This window comes from Danio aesculapii, chromosome 24 (genome assembly GCF_903798145.1).
Source record: "Danio aesculapii chromosome 24, fDanAes4.1, whole genome shotgun sequence".
NCBI lineage: Eukaryota > Metazoa > Chordata > Actinopteri > Cypriniformes > Danionidae > Danio > Danio aesculapii.
In genome coordinates, this window is record NC_079458.1 from 29,460,475 (window position 1) to 29,480,909 (window position 20,435).

The 20,435-nt window shown below is 36.6% G+C and overlaps 2 protein-coding genes across 2 annotated transcripts; one reads left to right on the forward strand and one right to left on the reverse strand.

The window, feature by feature from the left end:
• The first annotated feature begins 836 nt into the window (after positions 1–836).
• On the forward strand, positions 837–9,610 carry psme1 (proteasome activator subunit 1). Its single transcript, XM_056451006.1, has 12 exons — positions 837–956; positions 1,040–1,080; positions 1,255–1,287; positions 1,451–1,513; positions 1,642–1,743; positions 2,302–2,347; positions 2,579–2,676; positions 2,986–3,054; positions 5,043–5,110; positions 8,992–9,046; positions 9,170–9,256; positions 9,356–9,610. Exons 2-12 carry the CDS (start codon positions 1,042–1,044, stop codon positions 9,440–9,442), a joined length of 747 nt encoding a protein of 248 aa, XP_056306981.1. The 5' UTR covers positions 837–956; positions 1,040–1,041; the 3' UTR covers positions 9,443–9,610.
• Positions 9,611–10,685: 1,075 nt separating this feature from the next.
• LOC130218254 (fat storage-inducing transmembrane protein 1) lies at positions 10,686–18,163 on the reverse strand. Its single transcript, XM_056450397.1, has 2 exons — positions 17,952–18,163; positions 10,686–11,331 (listed from the first exon to the last, which is right to left on the reverse strand). Exons 1-2 carry the CDS (start codon positions 18,161–18,163, stop codon positions 10,686–10,688), a joined length of 858 nt encoding a protein of 285 aa, XP_056306372.1.
• Positions 18,164–20,435: the final 2,272 nt, after the last annotated feature.

Genomic DNA, 20,435 nt, shown 5'->3' on the forward strand with positions numbered 1-20,435 from the left:
AATATTGTTGCTGGTTTCCCACATGCTGGTTTCCCATATACTATTATTTTTATGATTTATTATTTTTATGATTTATTAACATACTTTTTGTTAAAAAAAAAAAAAAAAAACACTGTAAAAAAATGCAGGGCTCCACACAAGTCATTCATGTTGTCCCAACATAAATTGTTAAAGTTAACTTAACACTTTTAACAAATGTATGTGAATTGAACATAAAAAATTAAGTTGTCCCAATGAAATCTCAAGAATTGTGTTGTTTCAGCTCATTTCAAATAAGTAGTTGGAAGGAGTTGTTTTACACGCTAACATGAATTTTATTTGATTTATTTTAAATGTACTGTTAACATTAATTATAGTATTTATACAAAAAAATACGAGACACATAGTTTAATGAATTTTTATTTTTACATATTTAGTTTATTTTAAATATATGCAAGTAGAATCAAATTATTTTACATTTATTTAATTTAATATGGGTAGAATATCGAATTTAATATTTGTATATTTTCATTGTAATATATAAAGTTTTACTTTCACATACAATTTAAAAATATATATATATATATACTTTTTAAAGTTTATTATACTGTAAATGCATACTATTGGTACAAATAATATATGAAGGCATATTAAAAATAAATTTCATAATTATAGAATTGTCGAATTCATTATTTATTCACATAATTATTTTTTAAAACCACAACCAACCAAACAAATAAAAACTAAAAACAAACGTAAGACTTTTATTCTACTTTTCAAAACAAAGCCAGTTTCCGTAACTCACTGATAGTTTCATGATTGTTGTCGCCCCCTTCAGTTCTTATCGAGAATGAATTATTAAACTCACTTTCATTTTCACTTTTTGTGCTGACTAACTGCGAGTTCTCGTCGTTTCGTCGGTAACATCTGTATCTAGTCGTCTCTTCTCAACCTAAATCTCACATTTCTCCAGTGAGGTAAGACATTACACGCGTGTTTTCTTGCAAACAGGTCTATTAAAGTTTTTGCGAAAAGGTAAATCATAACGACTGTTCTGCAGCAATGACTTCCTTAGACATGAGCCCCGCGTCCAAGAAACAGGTAAGCCGAATATTACAGGCCCAAAAACTGATTTACACTTATTTATTATCATGCATTGTCAACAAAAATTTATTTTTAATCCTACTTTGTCTATAAACTATTATTATATAATTAACCTGTTTGTGCTTGTGTGGCGAGTTTCATTAACACTTCCTATGTAACGTTAACTTGCAGGTGGATGGATTCTCTCAGAAAATCACCAAGGAGGTAATTTGTATACATATTCGTTAATTTTCTTTTATATTACAAATGTGCCACGAAAAAAAAAATATTTTGGTTAAGGAGAGCTAGTAATAATAAATTATGATTTCATACTGAAAACAATAACTGCAGAAACATTTTTAAATGTTTGTTTGTTTGTTTTTATCAGGCTGAACAGTTGATCTCGAAGTTTTTCCCAGAGAAAATTGCAGAGATGGACAATGTGTTGCAGGTATGACGTGAACCATTTAATATTAATGCTTAATGAGGACATATTATGCCAATTGTGTTTGTATTTATGTTGCTGCTGCTATTATTATATTTGTTTTTGATTAATACATTTTATGTGTATTTTTTTAGGGTTCCTGTAGTCTGAAGGATCTGTCTGTGATCAAGGCTCCTCTAGATATCCCAATTCCAGACCCAGTTAAGGAGGAGCTCAAGAGGAAGAAAAAAGAGGAGGTCATTATAACACAATTTATTATTAACAAGCCCGAGTATTATCATTTCACAACTTTGTAATTTAACATATACAGTGCTCAGCTTAAATGAGTAGTACACTCCTTACAGATCTCTTTTATATTACTATTTTCTATATGATTCTTTACAATAATGTAAATTAGATTAGTCAGTACCAAAGCTAAAACCGGAGCTGATTTAACAACAACAAAAAAAATTATATAATAGTCCAAAAATGTGTACACCCTAATGTAAAATGTTAAAAATAAATAAAATAAAATTGTAATAAACAGGAAAAACCAAGAGAAACATAAAGAATATAACATTTTGTAGTTTGTCCTTTTTTTGCAATAACTCATTTGCATTTAGTGTATTATCTTTCTATTTCAAACTCTTATTTTAATTAATATAACTGTTTGATAAAAATATCAATTATTGTTTATATTTACTAAAAATGTACAAAAATATTGATTTTCGGGGGGGAGTGTACTCATTCATGCTGAGCACTGTAGATGAGTATTTTAGCCAGAAAGGTCAGTAATGACACTTTATTTTACACAGAAAGAGGCCAAAGAGGGAAAGAAAGATAAAGAAGATGAGGATGCAGGTAAATATGCAGATGCAATGTGGAAAATGAAACTGAAAATGCTACTTGTTCAGCTCTCTTCTCCCTGGACATGAATTCCCCCAAAATTTGAAGGTGTGATTCACAGAATGAACACAAGTTGGCAGTGTTGGATAGATCTTGGGCCTAAAGATTTCGAGACAGACTCTGTTTAAACTGAAGTGATTTGTAAAGCACTAATTAAAACTGTGCATGTTTGCTGTGATGTGAAAGGTGCTCCATGTGGTCCCATCGCCTGCAACGAGACAGTAGAGAAACTCATCAAACAGATCAAGCCTGAGATTCAGACCCTGAAAGAGTGTCTTAACACGGTGAGGAAGTGCTTATTACGCCGACATGACCATTTTAAAAAGTAAAATCAGTCATCATCAATAGCCTAGTGGTTAGTGTGACGACGCTTGGCACTGTGGTGTTAACTTCCTGCTCTCTCTCCTCTTCCCCTCTCTGCTCATAATGAAATTAAAATCAATTAATAAAAGGTACAAATTCAATTCAATAAACATTTGACCAATGCAGTTGCACAACGGGTTCTATATTTATAATTTGATTGCATTTAACTGACATTTAATAAAGCATTTTAGAAAAAAAGTGTAATATTTGCATTGTGGGTCTTCATGCAGGTGTCAATGTGGATACAGCTACAGGTCCCCAGAATTGAAGATGGGAACAACTTCGGTGTTGCTGTACAGGTCAGTTAGCTAAAACTCTTGTTGTGTTTTTTTGTCAAATTAAAGGCTCTATTTTAATGATCTAGGCACAAAGTCTAAAGCGCATGGCTCAAAAGCATTAAGGGCATGTCCAAATCCATTGCTATTTTAAGGATGGAAAAATACGATGTGCGCCGCAGCGCATGGTCTAACAGAGTTGAGCTTATTCTCTTAATGAGTTAGGGGTGTGTTTTGAGCATAAACCAATCAGAGTCGGTTGCGGCACACCATGGCACATTTGTTATTTACATGGCAGACTTTGTAAGAGTAAAAAAATAACACTTCACTAGTAAGAAAACAGTTAAACAGACCATCTGCAGCGCAAGGATAAAGAACAAACCTCCTCCAATCTGCCTCTTTACTTTCTCTTTTCTTTCTCTCTTTTGTGGATAAGGAAACGGTGTTGTACACTCTGCTGAAGACATCCATTAGCCTACATATTTAATTCTGTTTGTTAAGCACAAAGATTTGTTTAAAAACTATTTCTATATTCAATTCTAATTTCCAGCAAACGAATAAATGAACAATATTTACGAAGTGTGGTCAAAAAACTGAGTTACGTCCAAACACACGTCTTATGCCCCATATGGTCTGAAACCTGACAGGTGGATGAATCTAAGCTTGTATTTAATAAAACAAATATAAATGTGCATATAATAAATAATACTGCTAATAGTATACAAAAGCAAATTCAAGTCATGAATAAACAAAAACAAAAGCCCCCAGAGATGAAGAAGGCATGGAGGCAGTGGTTTTTATATTTATGTAGAAAAGAATATTTTTTGTAATATTTTAATCCTTTATTTCTTTTTCATTTGTAAAGATATTTGCATTTGGTTGTGCAGCCTGTGTATTAAGCAGTGTGTACGCGTTTAAGGCGCACAACTAACACGCTCTTTCAGCTGGTCAATTGCACAGTCTATTTTAGTTTCTCAAAATAGCAACGCGCCAACAATGCACCATAACACACCTCTTTTCTAGACCTACACACCCCTGAGTCCATAAAGTGGCGCAAATGGATTTGCTATTTCAACAACGTGGCACAAAGTGGGAAAACTACTTTTGCACTGGTCTGAATATAGCAACAGGTCGCGGCAAACACGTCTTGCTCTTTATTGCACCGGATGTATGATAGGGCCCTAAATGTTTAGATTTGAATTTATGCACAGTTCTGCATAAAAAATATAATTCAAGAGAGTGATTCACATTAAATATAAATTAAAAATGTATTTTTATTTCATTATTATTATTATTGAATTAATTAAATAATATTAATTATATTAAATTACATTGCAGTCAGTAATTTTTATTATAAGAAATTAATACTTTTTTGGTAAATTGATCAAAGGAAGCAGTAAGAGATTTACAATGGCATTCTTTTTAACGTTCTACTAATTAAAAAAAGGTTATTATAGTTTTTAGAAAACATTTAAGCTGCACAACTGTTTTGGACAATAATTATCAGCAATGGTTCTTAATCACTAAATCAGCATAATATAATGACTTCTGAAGGATCATGTGACACTGCAGACTGAAGAATTTGGTTTACAATAGTTTTAAAAACATATATTTTTTTCAATCCCCATATTTTTGAACAGTGCTGTATATCTTATATAATTAAATTGACAAAATTTAAAAAAACTGTCAGTAACAGTATTTAAACATACTAATGTGGCTGTGGTATATAAGACAGTAAAGCAGTGAAAATACTAGTTTTATTGTAGTGTGTTGTGAGAATTTGGCTTACAATAGTTTTAAAAACATATATTTTTTTCAATCCCCATATTTTTGAACAGTGTTGTGTATCTTATATAATTAAATTGACAAAATTAAAAAAAAACTGTCAGTAACAGTATTTAAACATACTAATGTGGCTGTGGTATATAAGACAGTAAAGCAGTGAAAATACTAGTTTTATTGTAGTGTGTTGTGAGAATTTGGCTTGAATATATGCAAAAATATTCTCCTAGGAAAAGGTGTTTGAACTGATGACCAACACCCGCACCAAGATCGAAGGATTCCAGACACAGATATCCAAGTAAGAGACCAGACTACATCACAACCACAGTCAAACACTAACCTTATATTGTCTCTATTATAAACAATGATTATGGTTTTTTATTTTTTTTATGAATTTAATTTTGACTTGCATGTAAAAATGCAGTTGTGACACAGATTTTTACAGTACGCATTACACCGGCTTACTGTCATCCTAAACACTGCGTTTAACCCTGGATTAAAAAGGAATTCACATATGTATTTTAGAAGCACAGGGTTATCTTTTGAAGTGTGACACAATGTATTAGAAAGTTACATCCAAACCAAAATCAAAATCCAATCACATGTGTCATTTTCAGGTGCTTTAACTGCCCACTGATTATGAAACTGATGCTGCTATAAACTGATTATGAAGTTGCCTAGCAATAGTATAAAACAAAATGACTATGTGAAAATAAAGGCAATCTATTGGTAAATTTGACCCGCTAACTGACACTAATACCGTAGGTATAAATGTGTAAAGTGGGGTTTTAATCTAGCTGTATTGAAACTATTTTTAACAACAAGGAAATGTAAATAACACAATTTTGGTTAAAGTCAGTGACTGGGAGACATGGATATTTTATTCAAATTCTGTCAAAAGTTACCATGATCGACGTCCACCACACAATTTCAATTTTCCCAGAATATGACATCATCAAATTTCTGAACAGTCTTTAATTATTTTGTGCCATATAACGGTATGGGTCACTCATGTATAAGAATGAACAAACAGCTACAAACATAAATCTTATGAAATATCACTATTTAGTTTACTAACACCACTGACATTCACCTCACTTGTAAGTAAACAAAAAAATAATTAAATGACTCACGAATCTTCAAGAAGAGTCCACAGTTACCTCTTCCGTCATGTTTTCTGGCTGACTTGACTCGCTTTGCTTCTGTCTCCTGCTTTCTGGATCCAGGGATGCTCAAGATCTCTTTTGATCAGGCTTATTAACAGATTTACTTCTGGTTTAAAAAAACTAGCTCTTTGCCCTTTTGAAAATACAAATATTATTTAGGTTGGCCACTATGTCATTATTATTTTTACTGCTCACTGTGCGCGAAACAGTCACCAACCAATGAGAGTGATTGTAAACGTAATTAAATATTTTTGAGGGCCAATAGTTAAACATGACTTTTGCTTTACTTGCGCATGGTGACTACCGTCATGCATGCGCGTGCACACAGTCCACGTAGCCTTCGCTTGCACATTCACATTCTCTCTCTCTCTCTCTCTCTCTCTCACACACACACACACACACACACACACACAAACACAAACACAAACACAAACACATGCAGGTATTCACCGTGCACAAGTTAATGCCAGATCAATTCAAATAAATACCGGTACACAAAACACGAATATCTGACATTTTCCGAAAGAGGATCTGGCAAGATCCAGCTCAAATTAAGCACTGGTCATGGGTAAAACTGACCCATTACACTGAACAGAAAACCATAAAGCACTTTTCAATACATGTCTCTTTGTTCTGTTATATTTATCTGTGCTATCAGTCTTACTCTTTTTTGTAACTGTAGAAGCTCCGGACACATGATCTCAAACTGAAATTCAACAGGACAAATCATTTAATCTCAATTTAGGAACATCCTTGTTTATGCTGAGTTCAGACTGCATGATTTTAGCCCTGATTTTGACTTGCCGACAGGTTTTGAGAAATCACAGACAAATGCTTGAAATCACAGGTAAATCGGTGCTCGTTCATGTGAGTAACAATCACACAGTGTGAATTATCAACGACGTGATCTGAGAGAATTGCCAATGTGTCGCCGACACCCGAGAGATATTTGGCTCGCTAAATATCTGGACCTGTCGACGATTCAATTTATGCCATGTGAAATGTGTTTTGATTGAAAATAACATAGTATGGGTATCTGCAGACCAGCGGGAAGTTGGGGGAGAGGTTAAAAGGGCTTCTTTTCAGTCTATTTCGACCCATGAAGTGAAAGAAAAACTAGTGTAAATTTGGCAGCAGCACCCGTGTCATGTCATCTGAGCAGTACCACAACCAGGTTTGAGAGAAATTGCTAATTTCATTCAAAGGCCAGGTGAGCAAAATAAGTACATTTTATACACCACTAAAGGCTTCTTTCTCATTATGTAGTTAATAACAAAAGATATACTACATGACCTCGCGTTGTTTCCATGTCACTTCTCGCACGTGTTTGGTTGTGAGACGTAGTTTGTGGACTGAGACAAAGTTGTCGGCAGTTCTCCTATTGTAAATCCTTGCAGTGTGAACCACCTGTCATCAATCCATCCTACAGTGTAAACACAGCAGCGACAGAATGCTACCTCAGACGTCCAGTCATGTAGTGTGAAAACATCTGTGTCGCTTTAAAAATCGTGCAGTCTGAACTCGGCATTAGGCTACATGTGACTTATGAATTTGATAGTGTGAACAGCACAAACCAGATAGAAATCTGATTTGTGTCACTTTCATAATAGGTATTGAATACAATACAGGTCTGATGATTGGTTATGTGGCCATAATGTATACGGTTATGTCAGAATTCATGCAACTTTTACATCATTTTCAATCGACTTGTCATCATTATAATCTAGCATGTACTACAAACATCCTCTTGCTCATCAGTGGTTGTTCATTAATACTGATGAGTACACTACAATGGTGTGGTCAGTCTAGGCTGATATCTATCACAGTGGTGTGAAAAAAGCGTTCAGTGTTTTGCACCGTCAACTGATAAATTTAAATTTGCTTTCCCACGTGGGCTAGAGTGTCGATGTGCGCCATGCTTGACATACAGTTGAAGTCAGATTTATTAGCCCCCCTGAATTATTAGCCCACCTGTTTATTTTTTCCCTCAATTGCTGGAGAGAAGATTTTTTCAACACATTTTTATACATAATAGTTTTAATAACTTATTTCTAATAACTGATTTATTTTTATCTTTGCCATGATGACAGTAAATAATATTTTACTAGATATTTTTCAAGACACTCCTATACAGCTTAAAGTGACATTTTAAGGCTTAACTAGGTTAATTAGGTTAACTAGGCAAGTTAGGGTAATTAGCCAAGTTATTGTATAACGATGGTTTGTTCTGTAGACAAAAAAATAGCTTAAAGGGGCTAATAATTTGACCTTAAAATGGCTTTTGAAAAATTTAAAACTACTTTTATTCTAGCCGAAATAAAACAAATAAGACTTTCTCCAGAAGAGAAAATATTATCAGACATACTGTGAAAATTTCCTTGCTCTGTTTAACATCATTTGGAAAACATTTTAAAAAGATAAACATTTTAAAAATAAATTCAAAGGGGGGCTATTAATGCTGACTTCAACTGTATATCACAACTTATCAGGATTTTCAATCACATTAAACTTTTTGTAAGTTTCAGACATTGAAATACACATTACTAATAGCAAAACAAGCATTTGTAGTTTGTAAAATACACTGCTGTTGTCTCACATTAAATGTAATCTTAATGAAATACATGCTGATGTCTGTAGAAATTTTAATACAATAATAATAATTTTGAATCAAAATCTAAATTATTAGTGGTGGACAGATTAATCACATCCAAAATAAAAGTCTGTCATTTTTGCTCCATTGTGTTTATTTTTTGACTGTAGTTTGATTATTATATGCATATAATTTAGCTAAAAATATATTTATATTTCACTCCCCTACATAATCATCCCAATCAATCTAAATTAATGACTCCCCAAATTTATGTCATGTGGTAAAATTGTATTTATATCGCAATATATATCGCAGAGAAAACTGAATAATTGTGTGTTTTTCCAATATTGTGCAGTCCTAAGTGAAAGTGTTTTAGAAGTTATGTTTTAAAAGGGTGAAAAGCACTGTTTTGTTGTTCCTCAGATACTACAGTGAGAGAGGAGATGCTGTAGCCAAGGCTTCCAAACAGCCACATGTGGTCAGTTTATTTTATTATTAGTTCTTACTTTAGATACATTTTAAAAATACTTAATTTAAAATTGTTTACATATTATTTGAGCTTCTGATAATGTTTTTAACCCTTTTTTCTTCTGGGTAACAGGGAGATTTCCGACAGCTTGTTCATGAACTGGATCAGCACCAGTACTGTGAGTTACGCATCATAGTTCTGGAGATTCGCAACACTTACGTAAGTTCTGTCTCTCAGTGCTGCATTTCTCATTATTTATGTAAGTTGGTGAGTGTGTAAGATGGCTGTGACTGATTTCATCCATTCCTTCAACTCTAGGCCATGCTGTATGATGTCATCACCAAGAACTTTGACAAGATTAAGAAGCCCAGGGGAGACTTATCTTCAAAAGCGCTTATCTACTGAGAAAGCAGGCTGATGTGCACTGAAATCACACACGCAAACACACACACATTTAAAACATGCCGTATTGAGTTTCATAACCACAGTCACAGTGCAGCGGCTTGAGATACAATTACATCAACAGAATGTGCTGTAATACAGTTTTTAATTCAATAAATAGGCTAAATAGTGTGTCAGTCGTGTTTTTATTGAAAAGGTCAAGTATAAAAATACTTAAATTTAAATTATAAATGCTTCTAAAGATCAAGTTTGGATTACATAAATAAATATATATATATATATATATATATATATATATATATATATATATATATATATATATATATATATAAACCCACTGGTTCTACTGCACTGGGATCAAGATCATGGCTAAAGACCACAGCCTCTAGCATCTTAGAATCTGTCACTAGAGCACCTTTAGAGGTCAGAGGAGTGTAGTTTACCTGCATTGCACTTCGCTAGCCAGCCTCCATTACACTCACCCCCCTAAACCTCACTCCCATCCTGGACGAGCCCCTGCGTGTAACCCACCATTCCTACTGCACCCAATCCAGTCTGAGCTGGGATCGAACCGGCGATTCTTTATATGGGAGTCAGTTACTCTAACAAGGAGGCTAAAGACCATGGCCTTTAGCGTCTGTCGCTAGAGCAACTTTTGAGGTCAGAGGAGAGAGGTTTACCTGCATAGCAATTTGCTAAGTGGCCTCCCTTACACTTACCCCACTAAACCTCACTCCCATCCATGTCATGGCACTAATGTTACCCCACCCGTCCCACTGCACCCAACCCACTCCAAGCTAAGATGCAGTAAAACCGGTGGGTTACACGTAGGGGCTTGTCCGGGATAGGAGTGAGTTTTTTTTTTTTGGGGGGGGGGGGGGGGGGGGGGGGGGGGGGGGGGATAAGTGTACCATAGGCCAGCTAGCGAAGTGTTCCATATATATTCACATAATGTTTGTTTAAGAATATAGAATATAAATATTTTCAGAAAAGTCCCTTAATATAATAATATATTCCTATAATTTGTTTTATTTTGGGCAGTTTCTTTCATTTTTTTAAATCCATTTTAAGGTCAATATTATTATTATCCAGCTTAAGCAATGTTTTTTTTTTATTAGCTACAAAACAAACCATTGTTATACAATCCCTTGCCTAATTACCCTAATTAATGTTTAAAAATGTGTTTAAAAATGTGTTTAAAAATTTAATGTAACGGGGTAATATTTCTGACTTCAACTGTGTATTATTAACATGATTGACAACCTGTTATTCCAAGACAACACCATCCAGGCTTACAAACTCCCCAGTCCTTATAAAGCCCCTTCCATCCCAGATACCCAAGAGCTCCTCCGACCAGCTGGGAAGGGAAGAGCGGAAAGTGTGCCAGCAAACAGAGGATCAGGAACATCCAGAGACTCATCAAAAACACACACAACATGAAGAGGATCCTCAACGGCGCCCCGAGAGGCTTTCCAAAACCAATGCAGGACCAGAACACGGATATTTCCTCAGAAAGAAGCAAACAACAGAAACTCAGAATGAGGAGCTCGTGCGACACCTCACATCCCTGCCATTTTAGTCCTGCTTTCAGACAGGCTTCTTTACTTTTTATCCCTCTCAGCAGTAATAAAGGGCCTGCTTTAAAGTTCAGGAGATCGCCGGAGTTCCTGTGAGCGTCATTTGCGCTTATTAGCGGCTCAAAACAGCTTCCAGAAGCATCCACGAGGAAGGTCAGCAAACTGCGGAGGAGCGTCCAGAAAGTTCCGGACACCGCAAGAGGAGAGAGATGACGGAGTGAGTGGAAGACAGAGTTACTGATGCTGAAGGAGAGCAGAAAGATGAAAGAGCCACAGAAAATACAGGTCCAGCCAAAGCATGACTGCAGGAATAACCTGTGAGAGCACAACCATCATTAAAAATTTTACAATTTTATTAAACAAATTTTATTTTATTAGACAAAGTTGGGACAATATGGAAAACGCAAATAAAAAAAAAGAAAGTAGTGATTTCTAGATATACTTTGACTTGTATTTCATTGCAGACAATATGAACATAGATATGTCATATTTTCTCTGGTCAACTTCATTTTTATTTGTAATTTTTGCAACACATTCCAAAATAAGACAAGAGCAATTTAGGGCTAGTAATCGGGCAAATTAGTTGCCTTAGTTAGCTAAGATGGCCCGTGGGTCACCAGTTAGCCAACAGATCAATGTGAAATTTATTGAAATGTTTAAAACCAATGTTCCTCAAAGAAAAGATAGAAAGACACTTGGATATTAGGGCGCAAGCCTAAGCTGAACTACCATGATCTCCAATCACTAAGGAGGCACTTCATCAAGAATCGTCATTCATCTATAAGCGATATCACTACATGTCATGAGCTCAGGATTACTTTGGCAAGTTGTCAAGTACCACAATACATGGTTACTTACACAAATGCCAGTTAAATCTGTACTGTGCCAAAAGGAAGCCCTACAATGTAAAAAATAAATCTGTAACATTTACAGTAAAAAAAACAGCAGCTGTGGTTGCCAGTATTTTACCGTTAAAAATATGGTACAAACCGTAAAAGTAATTCCTCATTTTTACAGTAAACTACCATATTTCATTAATTTAAAGATGTAATATGTCTGTATTTTGAATGACCAACATCTAAACATCTTTTGTTACACAGATAGACACGTTAACACAGCCATATGTAGATGGTGATGAGTAAGTTACATAATGAACCAATGCTCATTACAAACAACTTTTCCCACAAGCAGAATAGGAAAACAGTGTAAAGAAGGTGCTCAGTGTCATTCACACAGTTACTAAACACCAGTATGGTAACACGCATAAAATTAAAGTCATCAAATAAACATTGTTTATTAACATTAGATGTAACATAAATCTCTAATGCACATAACTGATGGGGAAACAACTAAAAAAGATCTATAGTAATGTCAACAAAAAGCATAAAAAGTAACGTGCCATGCAGGGCATTCTGGGAACGTCAATTTACGGTTATTTACAATATATTTACATTTAGTCATTTAGCAGACGCTTCTATCCAAAGCGACTTACAAATGAGGACAAGGAAGCAATTTACACAACTATAAGAGCAGCAGTGAACAAGTGCTATAGACAAGTTTCAGGTGTGTAAAGTCTAAGAAGCTAAGCATTAGTAAAAAATTTATTTATTTATTTTTTTGAGAGAGAGATAGAGAGAGAGAGAGCACAGTTAGTGGTATAGCCAGAGAGGCAGTTGCAGATTAGGAAGGAAAGTGGAGACTAAACAGTTGCGTTTTTAGTCGTTTCTTGAAGACAGCAAGTGACTCTGCTGTTCTGATGTAGTTAGGGAGTTCATTCCACCAACTGGGCAGATTGAATGTGAGAGTTCGGGAAAGTGATTTCTTCCCTCTTAGGGATGGAACCACGAGGCGTCGCTCATTCACAGAACGCAAGTTTCTGGAGGGCACATATATCTGCAGAAGTGAGAGCAGATACGAAGGAGCAAAGCCAGAGGTCGCTTTGTAAGCAAACATCAGAGCTTTGAATTTGATGCGGGCAGCAACTTGCAGCCAGTGAAAACGGGTGAGTAGTGGAGTGACATGTGCTCTTTTGGGTTCATCATAGACCACTCGTGCTGCTGCGTTCTGAAGCAGCTGAAGAGGTTTGATAGAACTAGCTGGTAGCCCGGCTAGCAGAGAGTTGCAATAGTCCAGTTTGGAGAGAACAAGAGCTTGAACAATGAGTTGAGCTGTATGTTCAGATAGGAAGGGTCAGACCTTTCTGATGTTATAGAGTGCGAATCTGCAAGATCGAGCAGTTCTAGAAATGTGGTCAGAGAAGTTTAGTTGGTCATCAATCGTTACTCCAAGGCTTTTTACCATTTTGGATGCAGTGATGGTTGCTCCATCCATCTGGATTGAAAAGTTATGGTGAAGAGTCGGGTTGGCAGAAACTTCAAGCATTTCCATTTTCGTGAGGTTAAGCTGAAGATGATGATCTTTCATCCAGAGTGAAATGTCTGACAGGCAGGCTGAAATGCGAGCTGGAACCGAGGGATCATCAGGGTGAAAAGAGAGGTATAGCTGGGTGTCATCAGCATAGCAGTGGTAGGAAAAACCATGTTTCTGGATGACTGTTCCTAAAGATGCCGTGTAGATAGAGAAGAGAAGTGGCCCAAAAACAGAGCCCTGAGGTACCCCAGTGTTTAGATGCTGTAGGTTGGACACCTCTCCCCTCCACGACACCCTGAATGACCTGTCCGAGAGGTAAGAAATGAACCATTGAATAACAGTGCCTGCGATGCCCAGTGACTCAAGCGTAGATAGCAGGATCTGGTGGTTTACAGTGTCAAAAGCAGCTGATAAATCCAGCAAGATAAGGACAGATGATTTAGAGTCTGCTTTAGCCAGTCTGAGATCCTCCACGACCGAGAGCAGGGCAGTCTCAGTTGAGTGGCCTTTCTTAAAGCCAGATTGCTTGTTGTCCATGAGGTTGTTTTGAGTAAGAAAGTCTAGGACTTGATTGAACACTACTTTCTCCAAAATCTTGGCCATGAATGGAAGCAGGGATACCAGTCGGTAGTTTTCAAGTAGCTTTTGATCCAGGTTGGGTTTCTTTAGCAGTGGGGTTACCCTAGCCTGCTTAAATGAAGTAGGGAATAGACCAGAGTCAAGAGATGTGTTAATTATGTGAGTCAGTGTTGGTATGACTGCAGGAAAAATGGCTTGCAAGAGATGAGAGGGAATGGGATCAAGCGGACAGGTGGTTGCATGGCTTGATAGCACGAGATTGGACACCTCAGACTCAGAGAGCTGGGAAAAAGAGGTGAGTGTGTGTGGTGTTGGTGGTGTATCTTGCGTGTTTGTTGTAGGTGCAGCAAATTGAGCACTGATTTTTGCAGTTTTGGTGCAAAAGAATGTAGCAAAGTCATCAGTAGTGAGTGTGGAGGATGCTGGTAAAGGAGGAGGATAGAGGAGGGAGGAAAATGTTTTAAAAAGTAAGCGAGGATTGGTGGCACTGTTGACTTTCTGACGGAAGTATGTCTGCTTTGCAGAAGTAACCTCAGTCGAGAAAGAAGACAGAAGAGTTTGGTATGTTATGAGCTGTTCAGGATTTTTTGTTTTTCGCCAACTTCTTTCAGCAGCCCGAAGTTTAGAGCGATGCTCACGGAGAACATCAGAGAGCCAGGGTGCAGGAGGACTGGCCCGGGTTGGCCTGGATGTAAGAGGGCATAGTCTGTCTAGACATGATGTTAGTGTGGAGCAGAGTGTATCAGTGGCACTGTTCGTATCAAGTGCAGAGGGTTTGCAAGATGGAGGAAGAGAGTTAGAAACAATGGTGGATAGTCTATTGGGTGAGAGAGAGCGTAGGTTTCTGCGAAAGGCAACTAGAGTTGGAGTGTGTGGCGGCTCAGGAGTAATGTGGATGTTGAGAGAGAGAAGGAAATGATCTGATGTTTGTAGTGGAGTTACTAGTGTTTGATCAGCGAGGCAATGTCGAGTGTAAATAAGGTCTAGTTGATTACCTGATTTGTGAGTAGCAGAAGTAGGTGCTCTTTTGAGGTCAAAAGATGCAAGCAGAGTCTGGAAGTCAGCAGCTTGAGGTCTTTCAATGTGGATGTTGAAGTCACCTAGCACCAACAAGGGAGTGTCATAATCAGAAAAAGATGAGAGAAGAACATCTAGTTCATCTAAGAAGTGCCCTAATGTACCCGGGGGGCGGTAGATGACAACCACATTTATGCGGAAGGGGTGGATAATGGTGACTGCATGGAATTCAAAAGAGCTGATTTTTGGTAGGGACGGTCTCTGAGTGAATTTCCATTCTTTGGCAATCAGTAGTCCAGTCCCACCCCCTCTCCCTGTCTGACGAGGAGTGTGGGAAAGAGAGAAATTAGTAGAAAGAGCTGCATGTGTAGCAGTGTCCTCCGGTCTCAACCAGGTCTCAGTTAGAGCCATGAGATTAAAGTCAGAATGAGTGGCTATGGAGGTAATAAAATCTGCTTTGTTAACAGCAGATTGACAATTCCAGAGGCCCACAGAGAGAGAGAGTTGTGAAATAGAGGATACATGAATTGATCGAAGGTTGTGAGGGTTGCGCCTGCAGCGTACCTCCCGTGCTTTGCGAGTGTTAGTAACTACAGGAATTAGTAAACACATAATAAAGTGCAAGGAAAACAATAATGAGTGCAGAGATAACGTAAAACAATAAAGTAAAAAGTACTCAAGTGCTTTGTCGGTGTCTTTGCTCGGTGGAGTCGCGCAGGTAGAGTCGATGGTCTTTACACTCGTCGGTCTTCACACGAGCCTGCCGCGACCGCTGCCGCGGTGAGACTAGTCGCTTATATACACCCCTGAGCGCTTTGCTGATTGAGCTCAGCTGGACACGCCTCGAGAGTAAAAAACACCCGAAACTGCAGCGGCGGGGGCGCGAAAAAACCTCCGGCTCGGCACGCAAGCTCTTACAGTAAACAAAGGAAACAGTGGCTAAAGCTTGCTAGTACTAAACACAGATAGTTGAAAACAATTTTAAATGTCCAACAACCAATACACAACCAGCTGAAACAAGTCTAAGTGTTCTCTAACCAAACACAGCAACTGAAAACAGGTCTAAATGTACTTACTCGGTGTTGCTCTCGATGCTAAAGTGCTTCTCCTGTGCTTCTGTGCTTCCCCTTATATTAAGGAAACATACTGTTAACCAGGTTACGGATTTTTACCGTAGCATTTTTACAGTTTTTTTACCATTGAAATCGTGGCCATTTTTTACAGTGTATATTAACAGTGTCCAGAAGCGCCGTCGACTTCTCTGGGGCTTGGAGGAATCTTGGATAGACCATCATACAGTGGGAAACACGTACAGTTATCAGATGAATCAGTAATTCAGAAACCATGTGCTCTGGACCAAAGAAGAAAGGCTCATCCAGACTTTTACCAGCAACAAGTCCAAAAATCCAGAGTCTGTCATGGTACTGGGTTGTGTCAGTGCCTTTTAAAAAGGTAACTTGCACTTCTGTGGTGGCACCATTAATGCTGAAAAATACATAGACATTTTGGAGCACAATTTAATGCCTTCTTCACCAGGGATGCCCAAGACCACAATGACAATGTAAGACCACATTCTGCACACATTACAAAGTGCTGGCTGTGGAGGAAGAGGATACAGGTACTTGACTGGCCTGCTTGCAGTACTGACCTGTATCCAACAGAGAATGTGTGGCACATTTTGAAGCACAAAATGTGACAACGAAGACCCCCTACTGTTGCCCACCTTAAGACTTGTTTGCAGGAAAAATGGGACAAAATTGCACTTGAAACTCTTCCTCACTTGGTGTCTTCAGTCCCTAAACAGTCCCTAAAAAGTGTTGTGAAAAGGAATGGCAACATTACAAAGTGGTAAATGCTTTACTGTTCTTATGTGTTTAAAAAAAAAGGGTTTAAAAAAAATCTATAAAAATCATAAGGAATACATTAAATAATGTTTGTTGTATTGTCAAAGTAGATCTAGAAATTACTTTTTTTTTTTTTTTTTTTTTGCGTTTTCCATACTGTCCCAACTTTTTCTGATTTGGGGTTATATTCAGTTGAAATGAATAACAATGTATAGTATAAATAAATACAAAGTGAACAGAAATATATTTAGCTCATTACGCACAAAAAAATAAGTTTCAGGCCTTATATGATTTTGTTAACATTTCTACTCAAAGTTTTTATTTAAGTTAAATGCATGCATTGCACATATTTACATTTTGGACTACAAAGATTTATTCATTTTAAAATATTAATTAAATGATTAATAATTTCCTGTTATTGTATTAATATTATTAAGCAATCTATAAAAACCCAGATCATGGAGCAGTGTGTATAATATGCGCTTTTATTAATAAAATACTTATTAGTTTTCTTAAGCATAAATCTTAACTTAAAATATCTTCTTCAAACAAAGAACAATTTTGTAAAAATTTGGATGGATATATTTACTTAATGAATTAAAAATGTAACTATATTATGAATAATTTACAGTCATTGTGTAAATACGTAATTAGGTAATAATTTCTTTCTTTTTTCTTTCCTTTTTATTTGTTTTAATGCCATATAAGCTGCATTAGCTATATTCATAGCAACATTACATTAAAAACTGTTTCTTAATAAAGGTAATCCATAATAATGTAGATTACATATTACTAAGCAATATCAATATGCACTATTATTTATGAGATACTGATACAAAATAATACACATAAAATAAGAAAAAATGTTTTAGTTTTTGCAAAGCAGAGTAAATATTTCATCATTTATCATATGTTAATAATATTCAAAACTACACATACTATTATTATTTAAAAAATAGCAAGCTAAGAAATTTTATACCTGTTCACATTACGAATTAATGAAAAATATTTTACAGCAAGCATTAAAGTGTGCTAATTCTCATGAAAATTTTTCACACTCAACATCAAATCTCATCATTACTCTTTACTCATTCCTCTGTAGAGTTAACTACAGTAAGATCTTGCCTGTACAGGTAGTGGTTCTTGTTGCCAAATATGCTGTACTTGGAGACCCAGAAACTCAGAATAGGTCCAAAAACCACCAGCACAGAGAGCAGTAAATGAAAGTGCTGCCTGAATAACAGATGAGCAAGTATTCCAGCTGTGAGATCACTAAACCACACCACAGCCCAATGCAGAAATCTGCTGATCTTGTAAAGCATCTCCGTAAGAGCCATCTTGGTTTCCTCAGGGCAGAAGAAGCTCCACAGCATGTCCATCAAATCCACTATAAAAGCAGAAACTGAGAGAAAGACAGAATCAAGCCTGTTTTACTATGTCAGCAGTGTTGTTTTCTCAGCTGCTTTCTGTCACACTTCTCGTCATTCAATCACTCCTGACAGCTTTGTACTTCCTAACAGCTCCAAACATTCCCATCTTATCAGCTTATTGGCATGTGTGTGTGATATAAAGCAGAACAGTGCATTCACATTGTATTTCAGCTCTATTTAGCATTCTGTTTAGTTATTGGAGGCTTTCAGATGCATAATTCAACTGTGGTTTGTCTGGGGTGCAACTGCTAAAATATACTGATATTCAATCAATGAATTGGTAACTCTTGTTTAAGAGATAGTTCACCTCATTTTTTACTCAACAAACCATTTACTAGAGGTGCACCAATATGGATATGACCAGTGCCAATAACCTAACTTTAAATCCAAATTTAGATTTGGGGGCTGGTAGACAATGAATATAAATATGCCTTTTCTCATTTTTCTGCATGGTTGCAACAACAAAAGGCAAACACATACACTGAACAGCTGAATTTATTTTAAAACCTCATCTTCAGAAAAGTTTGAACATTCGCTTCTACGGCCAACTTTCTTTTCCGTAAATAAAATGTATTGCTGGACCAAAAAAAACAACAACAACAACAAAAAAAAAAAAACTGAAAAACTGAACGAACATTAACAAAAAGTCAAAATATCAGAAAAATACTTGCATGTGAAATGGTTCAACCAGTGGAGAAACACATAATTTATCGAATTAAAGCAGGGGTGTCCACACACTGTTGAATAAAATAAGCAAACAATATTATCAATATGACAACAAGATGCAGCGCTGCCAGAAACTTGTGTTATTGTCGGCTAAGTGAACGAATCGTTCATAACAGTGATTCATTCACAAACGAATCACTCCCTCCGTCATAATGAGAAGTGGAAGCGGGAGAGGGTGTGTGTTTCAGGACACGGATTAGATCAAATTAAACAGGTAGGAAGGAAAATACATTTCTATGCACACAAAAACATACTCTTTGTCGGCAATGCCCGTGCGGTCACAAGAGTGATGTAAAATGATCATTTTCGTAATTTAAGGAAATATTTGCACACTGTCCACCGGGAAAACTCCCGATCATAGATTCATGTGTATATCTCTGGCTTTGGATGGCCACAGTCCTCCACTGCACCTTGGTCCCACATTCATATCAAAGGAGAGCTACCCTGTACTAAAATGGCGGCTCTATTGACGCATTCCTTCTAATAGACAACAGCAGGGTAGGTGACATCTAATGTATATATATCTATGGAAACTTCCTAGCAGGTGTGTTGAAGCAGGCTGGAGGTAAACTCAGCAGCACATTGGCCCTCCAGGACCAAGTTTGGACACCCCTGACTTAAAGATATCAGCCTAAGTTTGTTATCGGACCAATAATGATGATAACATCGGTCAATATAGATATCATTGCAGATATATTGTGCACCGCATGACAACTAAAGACCCATGAACCCATGAATCACCTGAACCCCTGTGAACAAAACCAGGACACCCTCTTCTCTCTCCCCCACCTCACCACACGACAACCCTAAAACAATAAACAATTCTGAAAATGCCTCAAACAGGTGAGAGGGCTTAACAAACCACCTGTAGAATACACACTTTAATCGACACTTGCACCAGTTTTGCAACAGACACTTTGTTACGATCACTCCATATAAAAAAAAAAAAAAAAAAAAACAATCCCCCCTCTTTACTCTAGCACTTTATTCTCTGAACATAAACAGTTGCTTTGTATAAAGCTGGTTCACAAAGTGGAGGGGCTCGTAAGACAATGAGAGGGGGGTCATTTGGTGATTTCCAAAAATCTAATTAATTTCATTAAACAATTGGAATTACCATATTTTATCAATAACCTACAGGAAAAAAATGTGTAGGTAATAGTTACATTAAAAAAACAACATGCAAATTAAAAGCCATCAGCCTTTTGATTTTTTGTGATTCCTAGTGTGATTATTAGATCAGATTAGATTCAACTTTATTGTCATTACACATGTACAAGTACAAGGCAACAAAATGCAGTTTCGGTCTAACCAGCAGTGCAATAGCAGCAAGTGCAGGATATGGGTATAAGTTATAAAGTGCAGTTATAGAAAAACTATGGTAATATTTACAGATGGATGTACTATGAACATTATATACAGGTTGTATTAGTTATGAACAGAGATTTACAAT

What these genes read in the sequence shown, in the direction of transcription:
- psme1 (XM_056451006.1), top strand. Translation starts at nt 1,042, where the DNA reads ATGACTTCCTTAGACATGAGCCCCGCGTCCAAGAAACAG. An exon ending in AGAGGAAGAAAAAAGAGGAG is followed by an intron (nt 1,744 to 2,301) that starts GTCATTATAACA and finishes TATTTTACACAG; the next exon opens with AAAGAGGCCAAAGAGGGAAA. An exon ending in ACTTCGGTGTTGCTGTACAG is followed by an intron (nt 3,055 to 5,042) that starts GTCAGTTAGCTA and finishes ATATTCTCCTAG; the next exon opens with GAAAAGGTGTTTGAACTGAT.
- LOC130218254 (XM_056450397.1), bottom strand. Translation starts at nt 18,163, where the DNA reads ATGGCTCTTACGGAGATGCTTTACAAGATCAGCAGATTTCTGCATTGG. An exon ending in AAGAACCACTACCTGTACAG is followed by an intron (nt 11,332 to 17,951) that starts GCAAGATCTTAC and finishes GTGCTCTCACAG; the next exon opens with GTTATTCCTGCAGTCATGCT.